The 20,513-nt window shown below is 34.0% G+C and overlaps 1 protein-coding gene across 2 annotated transcripts in view; it reads left to right on the forward strand.

Annotated features, from left to right (window-relative positions):
• Positions 1-20,513, forward strand: part of LOC149805046 (uncharacterized) — a 46,393-nt gene that overhangs the window by 685 nt on the left and 25,195 nt on the right. For both annotated transcript variants that reach the window (XM_089946872.1, XM_089946881.1), the window contains exons 2-6: positions 2,392-2,529; positions 4,467-4,537; positions 5,016-5,177; positions 8,972-9,127; positions 14,472-14,646. In XM_089946872.1, the coding sequence (XP_089802998.1) occupies positions 2,392-2,529; positions 4,467-4,537; positions 5,016-5,177; positions 8,972-9,127; positions 14,472-14,646 (702 nt within the window). The remainder of the gene's footprint in view (positions 1-2,391; positions 2,530-4,466; positions 4,538-5,015; positions 5,178-8,971; positions 9,128-14,471; positions 14,647-20,513) is intronic.

Below are 20,513 nucleotides of genomic sequence, written 5' to 3' on the forward strand. Positions count from 1 at the left end.
TTAATTACTAAAAATGCTTCCATAACCAAAGAGAGTGGTGGGTGATTGGGCATCTTTCTAAACATTAATAAAATACATGCTCTCCTTATTTGGAGATTTTTGCAGCTTATTACTACCTTCAGCAAGATATAAAAAAAACAGTTAATGAATGTAACTCTTTGCACAATTTATTTATTAGAATGTATATAAGCCACCATTGAAAAAGACATATAATAAAGATAAAATGTTGACCACTGGATTAAGAGATCTTGGTAATAATGAATGGATGTGCATGATTAAGCAAGAGCTCAAGGGGCAGCCATTTTGTAAGTCTGTGACAAGAGCACTCATCTTCATATTCCATCTCAAACTATGGTTTGATCTTCTATGATATCTTTGGGATATATTGTTGATATTTAAGATGGAAATAAAAAAAATGGTATTATGATTTGTATGTTTTCATTTAAGTTTTGCAAGAAAAGGATTTCATTATGCAAATAACAAAAAGACAACAATATTTATATTGCAACTGTTAAATATTTACCAGTTACTCTGCTGTACTTCAGTCATTTTTTGTTTATAATGTACCATCAGTTATATATTAATTGCATTAATTGATGCATTTCTTCATGTTCTGTTAAGTCAAGTTAGATTTGTTGTCATTTGAAAGCTTAATAGTTTTTAAATAAACGACAATGTTTTAAAAAGCTTCAAATGTAAAGATAGTTTTTAGTTTTGAAACACAAGTATAAAATTGTTAATGAAATAACCCCAATCTAATTTTTGACATGATCATTAAAAATAAAGTAGCTGCTCTGTTTAATACATTTACTAATTATATATGCAGTGAAGTCATGTTTACATCATCCAAAAGATGAATAAATATTTCTGTCAGCTGCAGAACATTCTGAAAAACTAATCTTATTGGCAGTATCAATGTTTGAGATATATATAGCCTGGACTTTATTACCCACCTCTTTGAAATACATATTTAAAGTATTCTCTATCTTCATTATTGATTCTTCTTTCTAGTTTTATTTCATTTTATTTAAGAGATTAAGATGTTTTTTGAAAACATCCAATAACTTTAATTGGTGGAATGGTTTGCTTGTCATCATTACTAACTTCAACAAGTGATTTTCAGAAAATCATGAGAGCTGCTTTTCAGTATTCATTGGATTGCTGATACATAATATTGCAAAGACCATTTGTTTTAACTGTATTTCTTATCTGTTGAAAAAACTAATCTGTAATATAAAATTGAAGAATATGTCCAATTTTATTACAAGATAAACTGTTAAAGTTCAAGCCAGCATGAATGAGATTTTGAAGACATCCATTATGGATAAAACTAGAATACATATATGAATGTGCGTGCTTGCATGATTTGGATTTTTAACCAAGCTTTAACAATTTTCTAGTCCTATCGCTTTGTTGTCTCCATTGTGGCAGTTTATAGTGATGTCTAGTAGCGTGGCATCATGCCATAGACATGTAGCGTGATGTCCCACTCAGTCTCATTATCCTGACACCAGGCTGACCAGTCTTAACCTCTGAATGCTGAGCACCTAGTGAGGCAGTTGTTAGTACCATTTTTATAAGTCTTGGTATGACTTGGCCAGGGTTCAAACCTGTGACCTTGTGCATCTGAGGCAGACACTCTAACCACTAGACCACTGAAGCATTGCTAATCCAGCTGCAGCCGATCTTGTACAGGTTATGTATATTGGAAATGGAGAATAACTTTTGTTAAACATTAACCTACAATAAAATTTATCATTGTTTCATATGTTTTATATAGTTTATGACTTTAAGTACAGGTTTATAAATAATCATGTGAATTATTTTTTTATAGCTTTAGAAGTAAACTATTAAAATTTGGATAGATTCATTAGTTCTTTAAATAGTTTTTAGATTTTCAGCCTTCCACATTCCTACCTGACACCATACTGCTATTTGTTTATTTTTAACTATCTGCAAAATTAAAGTCAAAACTCTTCCTGTTTTATTGATTTTTGTTTGCTTTTCATTCAGTGAAAAATCCTGAAAGCAATGTGACTTATAGTTGCAAAATTTGAGGGATGGTAGAGAAGAGCGTAACACTATAGATTTTGTTATTATATTTAAAGTTGTGTATTTCTGTTATGTTTAAATAATAAAAACAAAAATTGGAAGATAATGTATTTTTTATTCATTACAATGCAAATAAAGTGTGATTAATTTATTATATGACCAAAGTGGCGGCCCAGGGATTTACATTTTTTTTCTTCTTCTTTTCTTCTTAATATGTCTATTCCAAGTAAGGCATCATTTACTCTGAAACTGAATTAATTGGAGGATATAACTTTGATATTTTCTGACAGCATGGAATGTTTCAGTTAGGTATAATTTACTTCCTTTTTTGTTTCACAGCTCCACCACATTGGGTTGAGAGAGAGAAAACTAATTGCAGGTGGGAAGACACAAATGTGATGTTCACAAGTGTTGATGTAATTGAGTCATTGAAAGATGCTCCAGATGATGATTCCGACTCATACATAGGTGCTCCAGGTATGTTTGGGTAAATTTGGGTAAATTCCAATATAGTATTTTGGGTCTATTTGGGTAAATTGCAATATAGTAATGTACCTCATTAGTAAGACTGTGATAGGAATAATGATAATCTGCAGCTATCTAATAAACAAACAACATGTGCAATGACTCATGGACACATTTCAAAAATATTCTTTTAGATGCTTCATTTTTTGTTACTTCTAGAACTTTTATATTTCCAGAGGCATCTGAATGTCCACTTAAATAATGTGTTTGAAAGAAAACAACAGAAAATAATATAAGAAAAATAATAGGAATGAGATGCAATTAAATTTAATGTAATTTATTTATTCTTTGAAGCCATTGATATTCATCTATCACTTTGAACCAGCATTTTCTCTTGCCTGCAATGTTGCAGCTTTAGCACAGCGCAAACTCTAAGAGTTTTGGTAAACATTAGTAAGGTGTCTTAAAATGTGTGCAAAAAGTAACATTTGTGTTATTGGCATGCATTTGCATCATGTCTGAAATCAACTAAATCGTCAAGATGTTTGATTTTATTACTTGGAAAATGAGGCAACTCAAAGCAAGAAAAATCACGAAGGATAAAAGACTATCACACTTTTTCATATTTGATACTTAAGTCACTGAAGGTGATATTGACCAGGTGTCTTATGCAAATGGTATATATTTAGAGGCCATAGAAAATGATTGTATTTGAGTCAATTTTAATGACAACATTGGGGGGGGGGCATTGCCTTAGCATGTGATACATTACCTGGAATGATACTTCGTCTGATCATGTGAAAAGAATTCAGCAAGCAGAAAAATTAAATAATTACACTGCTAATGATCTCAAAGACAAATGCTGAAATATAAGATTGAATTTTGTACAACCATGCAAAAATATAAAAATATCACACAAGAACTAAGCTATGTCTGTGTTCAGCTCTATGGTCTTAAACTTGGAACAGGGAAGAGTGAAAACCAACATGTTTTGTAAAATTCAACAATTTATTTCTCTAGAATATGAACTGAAAATTTAAAAGGCACTTACAGCATTGTGAATTAAATCCTAAATAGTCCTAAAAATTCTGTCACAAGTCCAAAAGTATAGAGCATTCAGATTGAATTCCAGTGGTGTTCCAAATGAATTTCAATCTTGAAAGTGCTGATGTACCAGTAGACTGGAATAGTGTTGATGTGCTAGTAGTCTTGATGTATCACAATGATATAATCCTAAAATGTCTCAAAATGATTTCACAATAATCCCAAAATAGTGATTTCGTATTAAAGTCAAAGAACACTTTGTAATATAATGAATAATTTAAATAAATAAATCCTCTTAAATTAAAAAATGAACACAACTTGGTAGGAATAAATAATTTCTGTTTACTTCTCCCTTATACAAAATCCTAAGTCACAATATGAGGACCAGAATGAGGGTCCAAAGTTCATTTCTAGAGCATTTTAAGTTTTCAACAATATCCGGTCTATTTCTAAAACTTTAGAATAAAACATGATAAACAGCAGATACACTAGGAATGCCAAAGGCCTTGTCCCAAACTCAAATCTAGGTAAACATGTTTACCTTCAAATAATAATAATCTTAATGTATAATCTTGAAATATAAATAATCAGGATCATTTCACATTTTAAACAATCTGCAACTTATTAACACCTACTCAAGTGAACCTAGAGAATATTTCATTTGCATTTTGCATCAGTGCACATGAATAATCTCAGAAAAAAATTAGAGATAAACTTACTAAAATCTGACATTATTTCTGACATATTACATACTCTAACAATATCACAGGTATGCAAAAATGTTATGTACACAGCAGAACTAATTAAGTCAGTCAATTTTAAATGACAATATAATTTGTCTAACACACAATATTTATCAGCATTAGCAACATGAAACTTAATAAATGTTTCTACCTTTTTCACAGCTCCAGTTAATAAATTCTGTTACTTGTGCTCCAGTATGGATGAACATGAAAGACACCTAATGCTTCACAGAGTAAGTGTCCATTTAATGCCAAAATGAAGAATTCATTCTGAAAAATGATACTTTATTATTCAGAGTTTTTATCACATGTAAATTATTTACAATGTTATGAAATACAGTTATAACAGATTAATTTAGGTGATTCCATCTGTCTAGGTAGTGTGTCATGAAAGTTCATTTGCTTCATTTAATTATAGACCTCAAATAAGGTTTTAAAGATTAATTTGTATGAGGTTATCTTATATGTATGCATTATGAACTCAAAACCTTGATCCGTCACAGGAGAGAATGTAGGGGTTGGATGGGGTGGCATAGATGGGAGTGGTTGATTAGAAAATTGAAGACTGATAAAAGCATGCTGCAACATGTAATTTTACTCTTTCTTGGATACTTAGGGTTGAGGAACATCAATGTAATTGAAGCAGATTTTATGAACTATAGGTATCATTTATGAATTTTGCTTTGCTGATGTTTTTTTTTTTTCATTCAGTCAAAACGCAAGGTAAAGTCAGCAAAACCAAGAATAGAGTATATAGCACCAAAACCCAAGATAAAGAAAAAGACGGATTCAGAGAAGATTCTTATTACAGAGAGATTGTACAGAGTTGATGTGTTTACTGGTGATGTGCCTAATGCAGGAACATCAGCAAATGTAAGTTCATTGCATAAGAATTATACACCACTCCCTCGATAACTCGTGCCCGGATAACTTGCAATCCCGCTTATTACATGGTGTCTGGCATGGCTCCCAATTTTGTCAAAAGAAAATATATTTTAAATATCTTTAAAATATGCTGAATGTGATAAAATTATGATAAGAATTGGTAAATTAAACCTTGATACATCGCTCGTTTTATCATTGAAAATGGTGATTAATGCCTGTAAAGATATGTTCCATATTCTGAAATCTGCAAGTTCTAAATAAGATATCATATATTATGTATGTTTTTTTATGATAAATAGTTGTCAATACAATGTAAATAAACAGTCTGGTGAAATAGCGATCAATGAAAACTTATAGTAAATGCTAACAGGTGACAACAGAGAATGAAATAAACACCAATTAAATGTCTTGCTATGTGAAAGTCAAGTTCTAATCCTTTAATTCAGTTTCAGTGCAAACATTATATTTGCAACATATTCTGTTCTATGAAAACATGAAAAGAGTCCATTGACCATCATTTTGAAACCCGTGAGTACTTCTGTGAGAACCTAATTACATGCCGGCTTTGTTTTGATCACCAACTTGGGGAAGTGTTTGTTACATTAAAAAATCAATAAATAGAGACCTGTGTTGTTTTATCACTTTGAATATGTCTTTTGTATCAAATCAAGCAAGGGAGTTACAAAGAAAAAATACAAAAGCATGCAAATCTGAGCATAAGTTCTTGTGGCTACTACCATTATCAAAATTCATTTTATTTGACCAATTGAAAATGGTTTCACATTTTTATACGGTGGCTGGAGACACAAAATATTGACTATGTAAAGATCATACAGTTGAGAAATCTGCGGGATTTTTCTCAGTGACAGAGAAATCAACGAGTAACACAAAAAAGTAACTGATGTTTTTCCAAATGTGAAGTTACCACCATGTCGGCTAATTCTGCGTGTTGGGTAATTCAGTGCAACAATACATCATTTCTGTAAACATTGAATCACATGTTATTTTTGTTCAAAAATCCATTTTGTATCAGAAAGAACAATCATACTTTAATTAAGGAAAATGATTTTCATAATGTGTGCAAAAATGTCCTGCATTTCGACTTGAAATGCATATGAAAATGTGATTTTTAAATGTCAACATGAAGATTGACTCCATGACCTTCTTGAACCGGTAACCCAGAAAATCCTATTTACTATGTATCTTTTACAATCATACAAACAAATACATTGTATAAAAGAGGGAATGTATACCTTAAAACAATACTGAATTTTAATCCATTTCCAATTTTGCAAGAAGTTGTCCCACACATACAAAATCGTCTTCTACCCAACGTGTCAACTTGCCACTAGAACATAAATTCTCATGAAATTCCCCGGCGTATAGTCTGTTTATAAATTCTTTAGTAATTTTTTCACCATCAGTAAGACGTAAACACATTACATCCTATACATTGTGATAGAAAAGTACATAATAGCTTTTTTTTTATAAAATGTTGAACTTTACTAACTTTTTTACAAGATCGGTGTAGTTTGCTTAATATCTCTTGCCATTTATAGGCATTTTCACCTTGAATTTTGTAAAACTAGCTATAAATCTAACCTAATTAATCAACTGAACTGCTGACAGAACCAGTCCAAAGTAATGTATTTAATTTCTATAGCCCGATGGATAAACATTACATCTTTTCAATGCTGTGTGCAGAATAGGCCGACATATTGTGAGTGAGGAAAACATGGGGGTGGTATCCCCTGTGTCCAAAATTAATATTATTTTGAACAGAATATTCTGGTGACAATTGCCTCTTTTCAAATGGTAAGCATTGCTATATTTTATTTTCATCAATCGTCAAATTCGGTATGCGTTTTGACTCAGTATTGGAGACGGAAACCTTAAGTGCATAGAAATCCCAGACAGCATTATATATTTGTCAAGTGTGTCACAAATGGCAAGTATTATCGTGTTCAAATTTACGTTGTTTTAAATTTATAGACCCATTAAATTCATGTTGGTAATGATTAATCCTTGTGATTTTTTTTATTTTACTTCTACCACAATCAAATCTATCTTTCTATTGTTCATTCGTTCAATCAAAAATGTTTCTAAAAAAAGAGTGTCAATCTTTTGTGTTAAAATAACCCGTCTAATTTTGATTCAAACATAAAACGAGAATGGATCCAATTCAACACAAAAGTAGTGATGTAGTACACAATGTGTGAAGTGGTACACATGTTAAGCGAATGGAAACCATGTGGAATAATGTTTTTGATGATCTCCTCAATATACTGTAATTTATCCTGAAATTAATGTTGCTCTATGAGGAAAAAATAAACAAAGTACACTGTTATGAAAAGATATTTATTCACAGTGAATCTCAGCACGATTATGAATTGAGTATTCAACACTATAACATGCCAACCCACCCACCCCCCTTTTGCCTTTACATCGATCCCTTTATTGGTTTTGGCTTTATTTATAGGTCCCTTGATAACTCGTGCCTCACTTACAGTGCGGTCAATGTTTTTGGACCCCGATGTATGCAAGTTATCGAGGGAGAGGTGTATGTATTATGATCACATAGGTGATTGTATGTGAATGGGTAAATCTATCTTACATTAAATAGAAATAATCTACAAAGGCAAACCCATTGGGTGAATCTGTCTTACAGTAAATGGAGATAAACTACAAAAGCAAACCCAGTGGGTGAATATGTCTTACATTAAATGGAGATAATCTACAAAAGCAAACCCATTGGGTGAATTTGTCTTACTCTAAACAGGGAGATAATCTGCAAAAGCAAAATGTGGGTGAATCTGTCATACTGTAAACAGGGAGAAAAATCTACAAAAGCAAACACAATGGGTGAATCTGTCTTTTTATAAACAGGGAACATATTGATTGTGGAACAAACCAATAGAAATTTCAGGTACTTATTGAGAATTTTGTCTTTTGTTGAGTAATAGCAAAAACAGATAAGCAGTTGTCTCCAGACTTAATCTACAAAAGTAAATATTGAATTAGTTGTTACATAGAACAAAATGATACAACCATAGTGGCATCATGCCATATTGTGTTTACAATGATATTTACGTCAACACGTTGCAGATTGGTCTCAGTCACCCTGCATGTGTACCAAGTTACATTATGCTTTCTTAAATGAATCTCTGTGTACATTAGATAATTTATTTTACAGTCACATGATAGTTTATGAGGTATTATTATCATTGTAATGGAAACATTGTTTTTAAAGATAACAGCATGTACACTTGCATAAATCTACAAATCTTGAGAGAAAAATAAACACTCAGAATGGATGGATTTGTGTTAGCTCAGTTGGTAGATCATTAGAGCCATAATCCAAGGACCATGGCTTCAATACCTGCTTAATTATGTCCTTTGAAAGGTACTTAGCTTCGGTTTTCTGAGCATGATATATCAAATATCTTCAAGCAAAAATGAAAACAGATTCACCATGGCAGATTTATTACAGAAATATTCAGTAAAAACTAGGTAGTGTGATATAAGAATCATCATGCATTTTATTAATACTCAAATTATTAAAGTTATGGTTCTTTTTTATTCTAGTATCTACAAAAGTTTCTAATCAATTTTATTGTTATTTGATATGAAAACATTTCTACTTTGATGCAATTGAGGGTTTATAAAAGTAAATTACAAAGAGATCAGTTTTAGCAAGTAATTTATAGAAACCTACAATTCATTGTCAACAGTAATTGTCCAGAAGGTGAATTCTTGTTAACAAAAGAGTATTTTTCTTATAGGTTTTCATCACAGTCAAAGGAAGTCTTGAACTGCTGCCCAAAACAAAATTGGTAAAGAAAAGAGGCAGCAGTAATTTTTGCTTTGTCCGTGCATCCAAGGAAACATTTCACATCAAGGGACCTAATCTTGGCAACCTCCAAATATTAACCATAGAGGTTTGTTTTTCATAAATATCTGTAATGAAATCTCTCATACCTTGTTATTCATATCTGTGTGAAAACAGCAAGATTGTATTAACAAACAAAAATGCATAAATGAACATTTTTGTATCTGTTTTCTTTGAAATTCTTATATTAGCAGTTGTCTGCTAACTTCTATTTATTACAGTGGATCATATTTTAAAGCCTCATGTATCAAAAAGTTTTATTAGGTCACTGATTTTATTATGTTGATATTTTAAATGAAAACTTATCTTTCTTTCAAAATGAGAACTGTAATTAGATAAACTTTGATCAAGACCTATTCTTTGTGATAACTTGCACACTCTTACATACTAAGGGAAAATATAAATTGCAGCAACAGGCACATCAAGATCTATTCTCTGTGCTAACTTGCACACTCTTACAAAATATCAGGTACATACCTGCCTATACTCTTTCTCAAGATAACCCCACAGTTTCGTGCCCCTTTTGAGGATGGAGCCTTGGACCATTGCATAGTGCAAGAGCCAAGTGATTAAAGCACTTACCCACCACTTTCAATGTTGTGCCAACAGTTCTACTGAATTCTCTTTACTTTTTTTCCATTCATGTAAATCATTGATGTCAAAGAATTGACACTCTGATGTTATTATTATTATTCCCTGATTGGGGTTATTTTACCAAAAGTATTTTGGTTGGTGTGATGTTAGGTTATATGCAGTACTATTTTCTAGGTCCATTACCTCTAGAAGGACAGATTAATAATAATAATAATAATGAGGACTTTGTATAGCCCCATATCTTTAGAAGCTCTAAGCACTTTACAACATTATTCAACACCTATAAGATAAGAAACATAATAATATTATTACAAAAACAAACAACCTGAACTTAGAAAAACATTAAAAAATAAAAAACATGCTGAGAAAATTTCAGGTAGGAAACATTATTAGGTCTTTAAGTTTGTTCTTGCAGTCGAAATAAGTGAGTTTTGAGAGCCCTCTTGAATGTGATCACTGTGTCTTTGTGTCTAAGTTCAGTGGGCAATTCATTCCACATTGCTGGGCCCTGGTATGCAAAAGAACACTGTCCAAATGACTTTGTTTTCATAGTGGGAATAATGAGTATACAATTGTCAGAAGAGGAGCATAAGTATCTTGCTGGTGTGTACACATGGGTGAGGTCAGATAGGTATGTTGGACTAGAGTCCGACAGTGAAATGTGGCACAGAGAACAAATTTTGTGTTTGATTCTGGATCAAATGGATAGCCAGTTTAGGGTACAGAGCAGCGGAGAGGTGTGCTTTGATCGTGGTACTCTAAGTATGATCTGAGCAGCTGTGTTTTGAACTTTTTGAAGTTTCTGGAGTAGATGTTGAGATGAACTAGACAAAATTGAGTTACAATAGTCCAGTCTTGAAAGTACTAATGAACACACCTGTTTTAGTGGCATCAACTGAAAGATATTTGCGAATTGAGCTGATGCGTCTCAGCTCAAGATATGCAGCCTTGCATATGTTCATGACATGTTGGTGCAATGTGAGAGTATTGTCCAGAGTAACACCTATGTTTCTTACTGATTGTGTGAATTTAATGTTGGCATTGCTGATATTTATTGTTTGAGGTAAAGGATGTGAATGAGAAAGTCTTTTTGTTGTGATCAGAATGGCCTCAGTTTTATCATCATTCATCTGCAGCTTGTTACAAGTCATCCATGATTTCACATCAGAAATGCACCTCTCTACACCTTGGATGGTAGCATCAACTTCAGTTGGGTGGCTAGATTTGTATATTTGGGTGTCATCAGCGTACAATTGGTGAGACACTGGATGATGATCTATGACACTTGAGAGTGACTGAGTATACAGAATGAAGAGAATAGGTCCAAGAACAGACCCCTGTGGAACACCACAACATAGATCAACTGGGCTGGAGTGTATTCCATTTGCAGATACAATTGGTGTCCTGTTGACCAAGTAGGACTTGAACCACAGTAAGGCTGTATCATGAATGCCAAATACATGCTGGAGACGGCGAAGTAATATATCATGGTCTGTTGTGTCAAATGCTGCAGACAGATCAAGGAGGGTGAGGACTGTAATCTTTCCACTATCCATTGCAGAGAGAATGTCATTAACTACTTTTAGAAGAGTAGTTTCAGTACTGTGGCAAGGGCGATATGCAGATTGTACATTACTAAAAAGACTATTTGAATTTAGATGAGATACAAGCTGAGATAGAACAACCTTTTCTAAGATTTTTGAAATGAATGGGAGATTAGAAACTGGGCGGTAGTTCTTTAAATCGTTATGGTCTAATGTTGGTTTCTTCAGCAGAGGCTTAACAATGGCAGTTTTGAAAAATGATGGGAATTCCCCAGATGAGAGAGAGGTAATAATAACATCAGTTACTGAAAGCAATATTGGATCTAAGCACTCAAGCAGCAGTGATATTGGAATTGGATCAAGTTCACATGACTTTGGTGCACTCTTCATCATGATTGTACGTATGAAATCCATAGAGACTGGTTCAAATGCTGCTAATGGTTGCCGCTCAAATTCTGTATCCCAACTGTATGGTGACGACGAGTCAATTGAAATTGTGGTGTCAAGCTTATCTCTAATTGTTTGTACTTTGTCACAGAAGAAATTTGCAAACATGTCCAGAAGGTTGACTGGAGAGAAGGTAGTTGGAAGTGGTGTTGATTTGTTCCTTGACATTAGCTTGTTAGTAATCTTGAAGAGCTCTTTGCAGCTGGAACTTTCCATGATCTTAGTAGTGTAGTGGGCTGATTTCACTGCATGGACTATATTTGTGACATTCTTCTTAGCGACTTCATAGGTTTGCTTATGAATAGTGAGTCTGGTGGAAAGCCAGAGCCTCTCAGCTTTACGGTGGTCTCTTTTAGCAATGCGAAGTTGGTCCCTAACACTGCTATACCATACCAGTGTATAAAGGGGTATAAAGGTGTATAAATAACTCTGTACAGTGCCAGTGATTTGCTTCCACCCAAAATAGAACAGATTTACTGGCATTTTTGAGACTCCTTGAAAGTTAAGATTCTGATACTCCTTCTTGACAAGTAAACTCTATTCTATCTTCGGCAATGGCACATACAAAGAGAAATGAGAAAGCTATTGGCAACCAAGGCTGCTCGTAAGAGCACACAGCAACTTTATTTCAAGAGAGAGGCAAGGAATCAATGGAATATTATACAAAAGTATATAAATATACAAAGAAGACTTACAAATTTGTGGAAAGAAGAAACATAGAGAGTGAATTGTTCTCACGAAAAGAAAGTGAGAAAACATGGCTGCTGCCCACAATGCAATAAAAAACTTGGAAAAATACTTCAAAACAAGGAGAATAGAGACAGAAGAAGGGTCATTCCTTGAATGCTACTATCAGGAAGGTACCCAAGAATTGGACATGAGGAATATACCGAGAGAGAAAGTACCTGCTACATCAACTGTAATAATAGCCCTGAAAACTAGAAACCTGGACATACTGCAACAAATATACTCTTTTATCAGGAAAGGATATGAGAGATACATAATAAGACCCAGGGATAATTTGCTGGTCCTACCTTATGGAGAATTAAACATCTTTGGAGAGATGGTAGTAGTAAAAAAAACAGTACCACTCGTAAAAAAGTCAAGAGGCAGGCAAGAGAACTCCATTTATCAGACATTCCCATGGAGATACCTCTAGAAGACATGGTCGACCGGTTCAAAAACAAATTTGGCGTAAAAGTGGAAAAATCAAGATTGGCAACTGTCGAAGGATTCTCAATATACAACAGGATTAGAATACTAGAAATTGAAAGACAAAACATAGGGGAATTAAAAGGGCATTCTATCTACATGGATTCTTGACCAAAGATTGGTATAAGGGATGCATACACCACAGAAAGTGTAACAGATGTGGAGAGATGGGGCACACTCCACATAAATGCCCAAAAATCACATCTGAGACACACACAGGGAGAAGGGAAAATGAACAAATCTACACTGTAGCACTGGAATTTTCCCAACTATTAGGCAACAGGAACAACAACAAGAACTGCCAGGACAAAAACAACAATATAACAAGAAAATCATAAACAAGAGGCAGTAAAACAGAAACAGCAATACCATGAGGAAAAACAAAATTTAGAACAAAGGCAACAACAAATCCAACAAAATTTCCAAAACAAACTTCAACAGCAGCAAGAGAATCAGAAACAAGAGATAGAGTGACAAAAACAAAAAAAACACACAAAAATCAAAGCTCAAAACATCAACAAGGAGAACAACAACACCAACTAGAACAAAAGCAAGTTCAGCAACAACAACAAAAGAAATTACAGAAACAAGTAACAGGAATACAGAAATCAAAAGCAGACAAAATCCAAGGGAAACAAAGGATGTGAGGAAAAACAAAGAAACAAACACAGTTGATAATTAAGAAGGAAAACACACAACAAGGGAAACAATAACAGATAGAACAAAAAGCTAGGCCAAAAGAAGGAACAAAGAGAAAAACAAAGCAGCAAAGTGACAACTATAACTGCAACAGTACAACCAGCACAATCAGGTCTAACAGAGGAACAGATAAAAATGTACCTGGAAGGCTATGATGAATGCCTAGAAAATCAGCCATCTACAATGATAACAGCAAATGAGATAGTAACAATAGAACCAAAGCAAACAACCTCAATAGAAGAAGAAATAAACAGAGAAAGACATACAGGAAGGGCAATAAAGAGTGAAACATACCTTCTGTACGATGATGAACGCCTTGAATAGACCTTCATCTTATTTTCAATTACATTAAAAAATACAATATGTACAAAAACAAAAAATCCCCAGAAAGTACTACCAAATAGATACATGTATATACAAAAGCATAAAATATGAAATTCATACAAAGATGAAATATATAAATAAATAAAACAAGATATAGCATATATACAACAACAAGTAGGGCAGGAGGGCCACCCTAAATGGTCTGAAAAGATCAACCAGGGATAGCACCACCTCCCACCCACCCCCTAAAAAAGAAAAAGAAAGTTAAGATGGAGTAGTCCCTTATGAAAATTAACTAAGGTGTTGTCATAAATGTAATCCTCTGTTTCTCGGGTGTAGGTCAATGAACATGAGCAAGGTTGGAAGTTAAACAATATGGACATCACTCCATAATACAGAGAAATATTGGGAAAGATTACTTTGCTACATCCATTTCAAAGTTTCATTCCTTCATTTTGAGTCATTCATTCATGAATTGATTCATTCAGCAACTTATTTATTCATTAAATTAATCATTCAATTAGTTATTTGTTTATATTTGAAATTATAATTTATATTTGTTTTCTCATGTAGCATGATGGTGAAGAGAAGAAGCATGCATGGTACCTTGACAAAGTTGAGATCACAGATGTGAAGGCACTGAAAACATGGGTATTCAACTGTCAGAACTGGATATCTATCTTTGAGAAACCTCACTACAGCAATAGTGTTGATCTGACAGCTCAGATTAGTACTAAAACTCAGATAGGTTGGTTTGTGATTTATAAAAATTAGTCTCAGACTTCTTTCCTAGTGTAACATATTTAACTTCTTTATATTTAAATTTTCAACATTGCTTCTACAGTTTACAATTTAATACTTTGAACCTTTACATATAAATTTTTATTTATATGCTTAGATCACAAGTAATTTATGACACATAATCTTGATAACTCATGTGTTGCCATCCATGGGTCTTCAACACCTTGAGGGCTCGGGGATGTAAAATAGGTCCAATATACCCACATGAATGTCGAAACCCATGTGTTTCCATCCATAGGTCTTTAACCACCTGTGGACTCATGGATATAGAATGGGTCCAGTATGCCTTCATGAATGTCTAAATCCATGTGTTGCCATCCATAGGTCTTCAGTGTCCGGGGATGTAAAATAGCCCCAATGTGCCTTCATGAATGTCAAAACCCATGTGTTGCCATCCATAGGTCTTTAACCAACATTAGACTTAGGGATACATAACAGGCCGATTATGCCCACATGAATGTCTAAACCCATGTGTTGCCATCTGTAGGTCTTTAACCAACATTAGACTTAGGGATACATAACAGGCCGATTATGCCCTCATGAATGTCTAAACCCATGTGTTGCCATCCGTAGGTCTTCAAACCCCTGTGGACTCAGGGATGTAGAACAGACTATATGCCCTCATGCCAGTCATGAGAGGTGTCTAATGGATGCAGGAACCTTTCTGTTCAGTGGTTATTGTGCTGGATTTGCAACCTAAAGGGTGTGGGTTTGAATCCTACCATTGGATCAACCCAAGTCAGCTGCCTTGGTGTGTCATTCTGGAAGGCACTCTATTCTAATTACCTTGGCACTAAATAACCTACTTGTGATGCTGTGCCATAAAACACTAAACCAACCAGTTCTTTTCAAAGAAGTGGGAGGAACTAGAGAACCTAAAGGAAACCTTGAACCTTTAATGGATGACTACTTGCACCAGTCAGATCCAGGTCGATAATGCTTGCACCAATCAGACCAAGGTGGATAAATACTTGCATAAGTTAGACCCAGGTCGATAATACTTGCACCAATCAGATCAAGGTGGATAAATACTTGCACCAATCAGACCAAGGTGGATAAATACTTGCATCAGTTAGACCCAGGTCGATAATACTTGCACCAGTCAGCCCCAGGTCGATAATACTTGCACCAATCAGACCAAGGTGGATAAATAATTGCATCAGTTAGACCCAGGTCAATAATACTTGCACCAATCAGACCAAGGTGGATAAATACTTGCATCAGTTTGACCCATGTCAATGACTACTTGCACCAGTCTAATTCAGGTGAATGGATACTACCAACAATATGATATAGGGGTTAAAAAATACTAATGAATTGTTGATTTACATCTTATTATCAAATGTAATTGTACTCAAGTACTACATTTTTTTATTCAGCAGTATACACCAGCAGTATGCTTGCTGTTACATCAGAACAGTCATCAAAATTGCTCTTTACATGCACAGCTTAAGAGGCCATGTATTTGCATCCTTGTAGAACTGCAAGGCTTTCAAACTAAACAAACTTATTTCCAAGGGATATTATTTTAATAATTGTTAGCAGGTTTTTTGTAATGTATTTATAAAGGTATACACTGTCAGTTGATGAATCACACAGCATATAACACTATAGTTTTAATTTCATTTGTAACCAACTCCAGTAAAAGTTCTTTAGCCCCAATGTTTCTCTTGGTAGATTTTGAATTTCCCAGTTCTGAGATAGGGATCTACCTAAGAAATCTTACTCTTTAAGAAATTTAAATAGTTTTGATTTCTGGTCATCCTTCTTCTTGAGAGACTTAAATTATTTTGTTTTGTGGTCATCCTGCTTTTCATCTGGCAAGTGACCAAAGTGAAGTTGCTTCATTCAAATGCTTGATAATTCAGCTTGTGAAATATTGTCCACTTCAGAAGGCATGTCAGATATTGATGGGTCAATGGGTACAGTGTCTCCATGTATGAAATTTATTTGATAGGGCAAATTTAGCGAACATTTTCAGAATTCTGCCATTTCAGACGAAACAGTTGTATGCAGAACATGGGTGCCACAACAGACTTTAACCTAGCATACTTTCAACATTTGTTCTAGATTTATATAAAAGAATAGTCAAAATAAGAATGATTGGTTCAGAAAAAGTTACAAAGATTTGTTATTTGATTCTATCAAAAATCAGTATATTCACTTTTCAGAAAAGAAACCGACTAACATTTTTATTTTGCTTTGAGGGCATAGAGAGTGTATGCCCTTTCTTTCAATGTTTACTTTGGTTACATTATTTACCATGCATACAATTCTATATATAGAAATTGGTACAAAGTAGTTCTTTGTAGAGTTTATACTGAAATAAACACAGCTCATCCTGATCACATGGTTACATTCTGACCAATGGGAATCTTCATTACATTTAGCATCTAATGCAATTGCAGTCATTAAAAGATATATATTTAGTAAAACATGTCTTGGGAGACTACCATTTCTTTCACCAATGAATTATATTTCAGTAGAGGTCATGACATTATATAACCTTTACTGACCAGTGCATGAAGTGTGTTGTTTTAAATAACAGGTGGTATTCCAAAATAGTGATCTTGGAAGTGTAACATTTATGTCATAAAAAACTTGCATTTCTTCAGTCTCCAATAAATGTGACATACTAGCTATACAGTATTGGATCATCCAGTCCAGATTCCAAGGTTAGTGGAAATCATATGCATAAACCTTCTGTACTGAATGAAATATATTTAATATACAAAAACTATGACAAAAAATTAAGTTCTATTGAATTTTTTAAAATAAATATCAGTCTGCACACCTTCATTAGAGAGACATGGTTACTCAGTAGAGAGACATGCTTAGATATTATATTAAGCATCATTGACTCAGATCTGCTATCACATAATGTACTGACAAATAAGACTGTGTGCTGTTTACTTAGATACTGTAGCAAGCAACATTGGCCCTGATCTGCCATCATATAATGTACTGACAGATAAGGGTGTGTGCTATTCACTTAGATATTATAGCAAGCAGATCATCTCACATAATGTACTGACAGATATAGGTGTGTGCTATTTACTTAGATATTATATTAAGCATCATTGACTCAGATCTGCTATCACATAATGTACTGACAAATAAGACTGTGTGCTGTTTACTTAGATACTGTAGCAAGCAACATTGGCCCTGATCTGCCATCATATAATGTACTGACAGATAAGGGTGCGTGCTATTCACTTAGATATTATAGCAAGCAGATCATCTCACATAATGTACTGACAGATATAGGTGTGTGCTATTTACTTAGATATTATATTAAGCATCATTGACTCAGATCTGCTATCACATAATGTACTGACAAATAAGACTGTGTGCTGTTTACTTAGATACTGTAGCAAGCAACATTGGCCCTGATCTGCCATCATATAATGTACTGACAGATAATGGTGTGTGCTATTCACTTAGATATTATAGCAAGCAGATCATCCCACATAATGTACTGACAGATATAGGTGTGTGCTATTCACTTAGATATTATAGCAAGTAGATCAACCCACATAATGTACTGACAGATATAGGTGTGTGCTATTCACTTAGATATTATAGCAAGCAGCATTGACTAAGATCTGCTATCATATAATGTACTGACAAATATGGGTGTGTGCTATTTACTTAGATATTAGAGCAAGCAGATCAACCCACACAATATACTGACAGATAAGGGTGTGTGCTATTTACTTAGGTATTATATTAAGCATCATTGACCCAGATCTGCTATCACATAATGTATTGACAAATAAGGGGGTGTGCTATTCACTTAGATGTTATAGCAAGCAACATTGGCCCTGATCTGCCATCATATAATGTACTGACAGATAATGGTGTGTGCTGTTCACTTAGATATTATAGCAAGCAGCATTGACTCACATCTGCTATCACATAATGTACTGACATGTAAGGGTGTGCTATTCACTTAGATATTATAGTAAACAGCATTGGCCCTGATCTGCCATCATATAATGTACTGACAGATAATGGTGTGTGCTATTCACTTAGATATTTTAGCAAGCAGCATTGACTCAGATCTGCTATCACATAATGAACTGACAGATAAGGGTGTGTGCTATTCACTTAGATACTATAGCAAGCATCATTGGCCCTGATCTGCCATCACATAATGTACTGACAGATAATGGTGTGTGCTATTCACTTAGATATTATAGCAAGCAGATCAACCCACATTATGTACTGACAGATAAGGATGTGTGCTATTCACTTAGATATTATAGCAATCATCATTGGCCCTGATCTGCCATCACACAATGTACTGACAGATAAGGGTGTGTGCTATTTACTTTGATATTATAGTAAACATCATTGGCCCTGATCTGCTGTCACATAATATGCTGACAGATAAGGGTGTGTGCTATTCACTTAGGTATTATAGTAAGCAGCATTGACCCAGATCTGATGTCACATAATGTACTGATAGATAAGGGTGTGTGCTATTCACTTAGTTTTTAAAGTAAGCAGCATCAACCCAGATCTGCCATCACATAATGTACTGACAGATAAGGATATGTGTTATTCACTTAGATATTATAGTAAATAGCTTCGACCCACATCTGATGTCACATAATGTGCTGATAGATAAGGGTGTGTACAATTCATCTATGGTCTGAATATACCTTTCTGTTTGCTTGTACCCCTCTACCAATTTCAAAAGCGGAAATTTGTATTGTGATAAAGAGTGCACAGAGCTTAGTCAGTTCATTCCTTGAATTATAATTCTAACCTGAACATTACCAGAGTGACCCTAACACTGGCATTTTCTGTACCTTTCATTCATAATGGACTTTCCATTCTGACATGGCACCATGTTTGTATGCAATAGGCGAGTTGATTTCTTCAGACAACATTGTGACATAGGTAATCATATTTGGTAACTGCCAGATATTTTTGTAAATTACCATAATGTTGAGAGTTTTATCCCTTTGCAGACATGTACATATAAATTACAATGATTGCTAAATCCACATGAAAGGCAAAGTTGTAGCTGTCATTACTTTCCTTTGCTTGATTCGACATTGTAAATATTGGAAGCAGTTGACATAGTATATTCCCTCTATGTACATACATATTTAGTTGTGCATACACCCCTTCACTGAAAATGGACTTGTCCAGGAACTGGAAATGACTGGCAAACAGAGCCATCTTTTACACTGAAATCTTCCATTTGGAATCAAAGGAACATATGATAAAGGTGTTAGGGTCCCATATGGTTATAATCAGGTTTGAAATTTTAGATCAATAGATGAACTAAGTTTGGTGCATCTTTTATCTCATTTGTGCTTTTTTCTTTTAAATTGGCAGGTTGGTACAAACAAATGGGGAGGTATATTCAGACAAAGATAATTATAAGTACAATAAGCATCATTGACCCTGCTTTGCTGGTTAGGTAATTTATGCAAAGACAAATATGTGTCACTCTTAGCTGTTTGCTGTTGGCTTTGCATTGTACATTAGCAGACATTGTATATGATGACTTTTCTATGTTCCAAAGTTTGCCTGAGGATTTTGGGAAACAGTGTAATAAAACCTGACTTCTTTCAGATAAATGTTAATACAAAGCTTGTCTAAATCCTTATATGTATATTATGCTTTAAAACCTGCCTGGAATATTTCTTTAGCAAAAGGTCACCTGCTCATAAAGGACAATATTTCTGAACCTCTTACGTTTATTTGAATAATTCATCTTTATATAAGGGACATCTGTTGTAAAAAGGACAAAAACTCTCTGAACCCTCATGTGATCCTTACAGACCAGGTTCCACA

The sequence above is a fragment of the Sinohyriopsis cumingii genome, chromosome 2 (assembly GCF_028554795.1).
Source record: "Sinohyriopsis cumingii isolate HCF-2022 chromosome 2, ASM2855479v2, whole genome shotgun sequence".
In the NCBI taxonomy this organism is placed as follows: Eukaryota; Metazoa; Mollusca; class Bivalvia; order Unionida; family Unionidae; genus Sinohyriopsis; species Sinohyriopsis cumingii.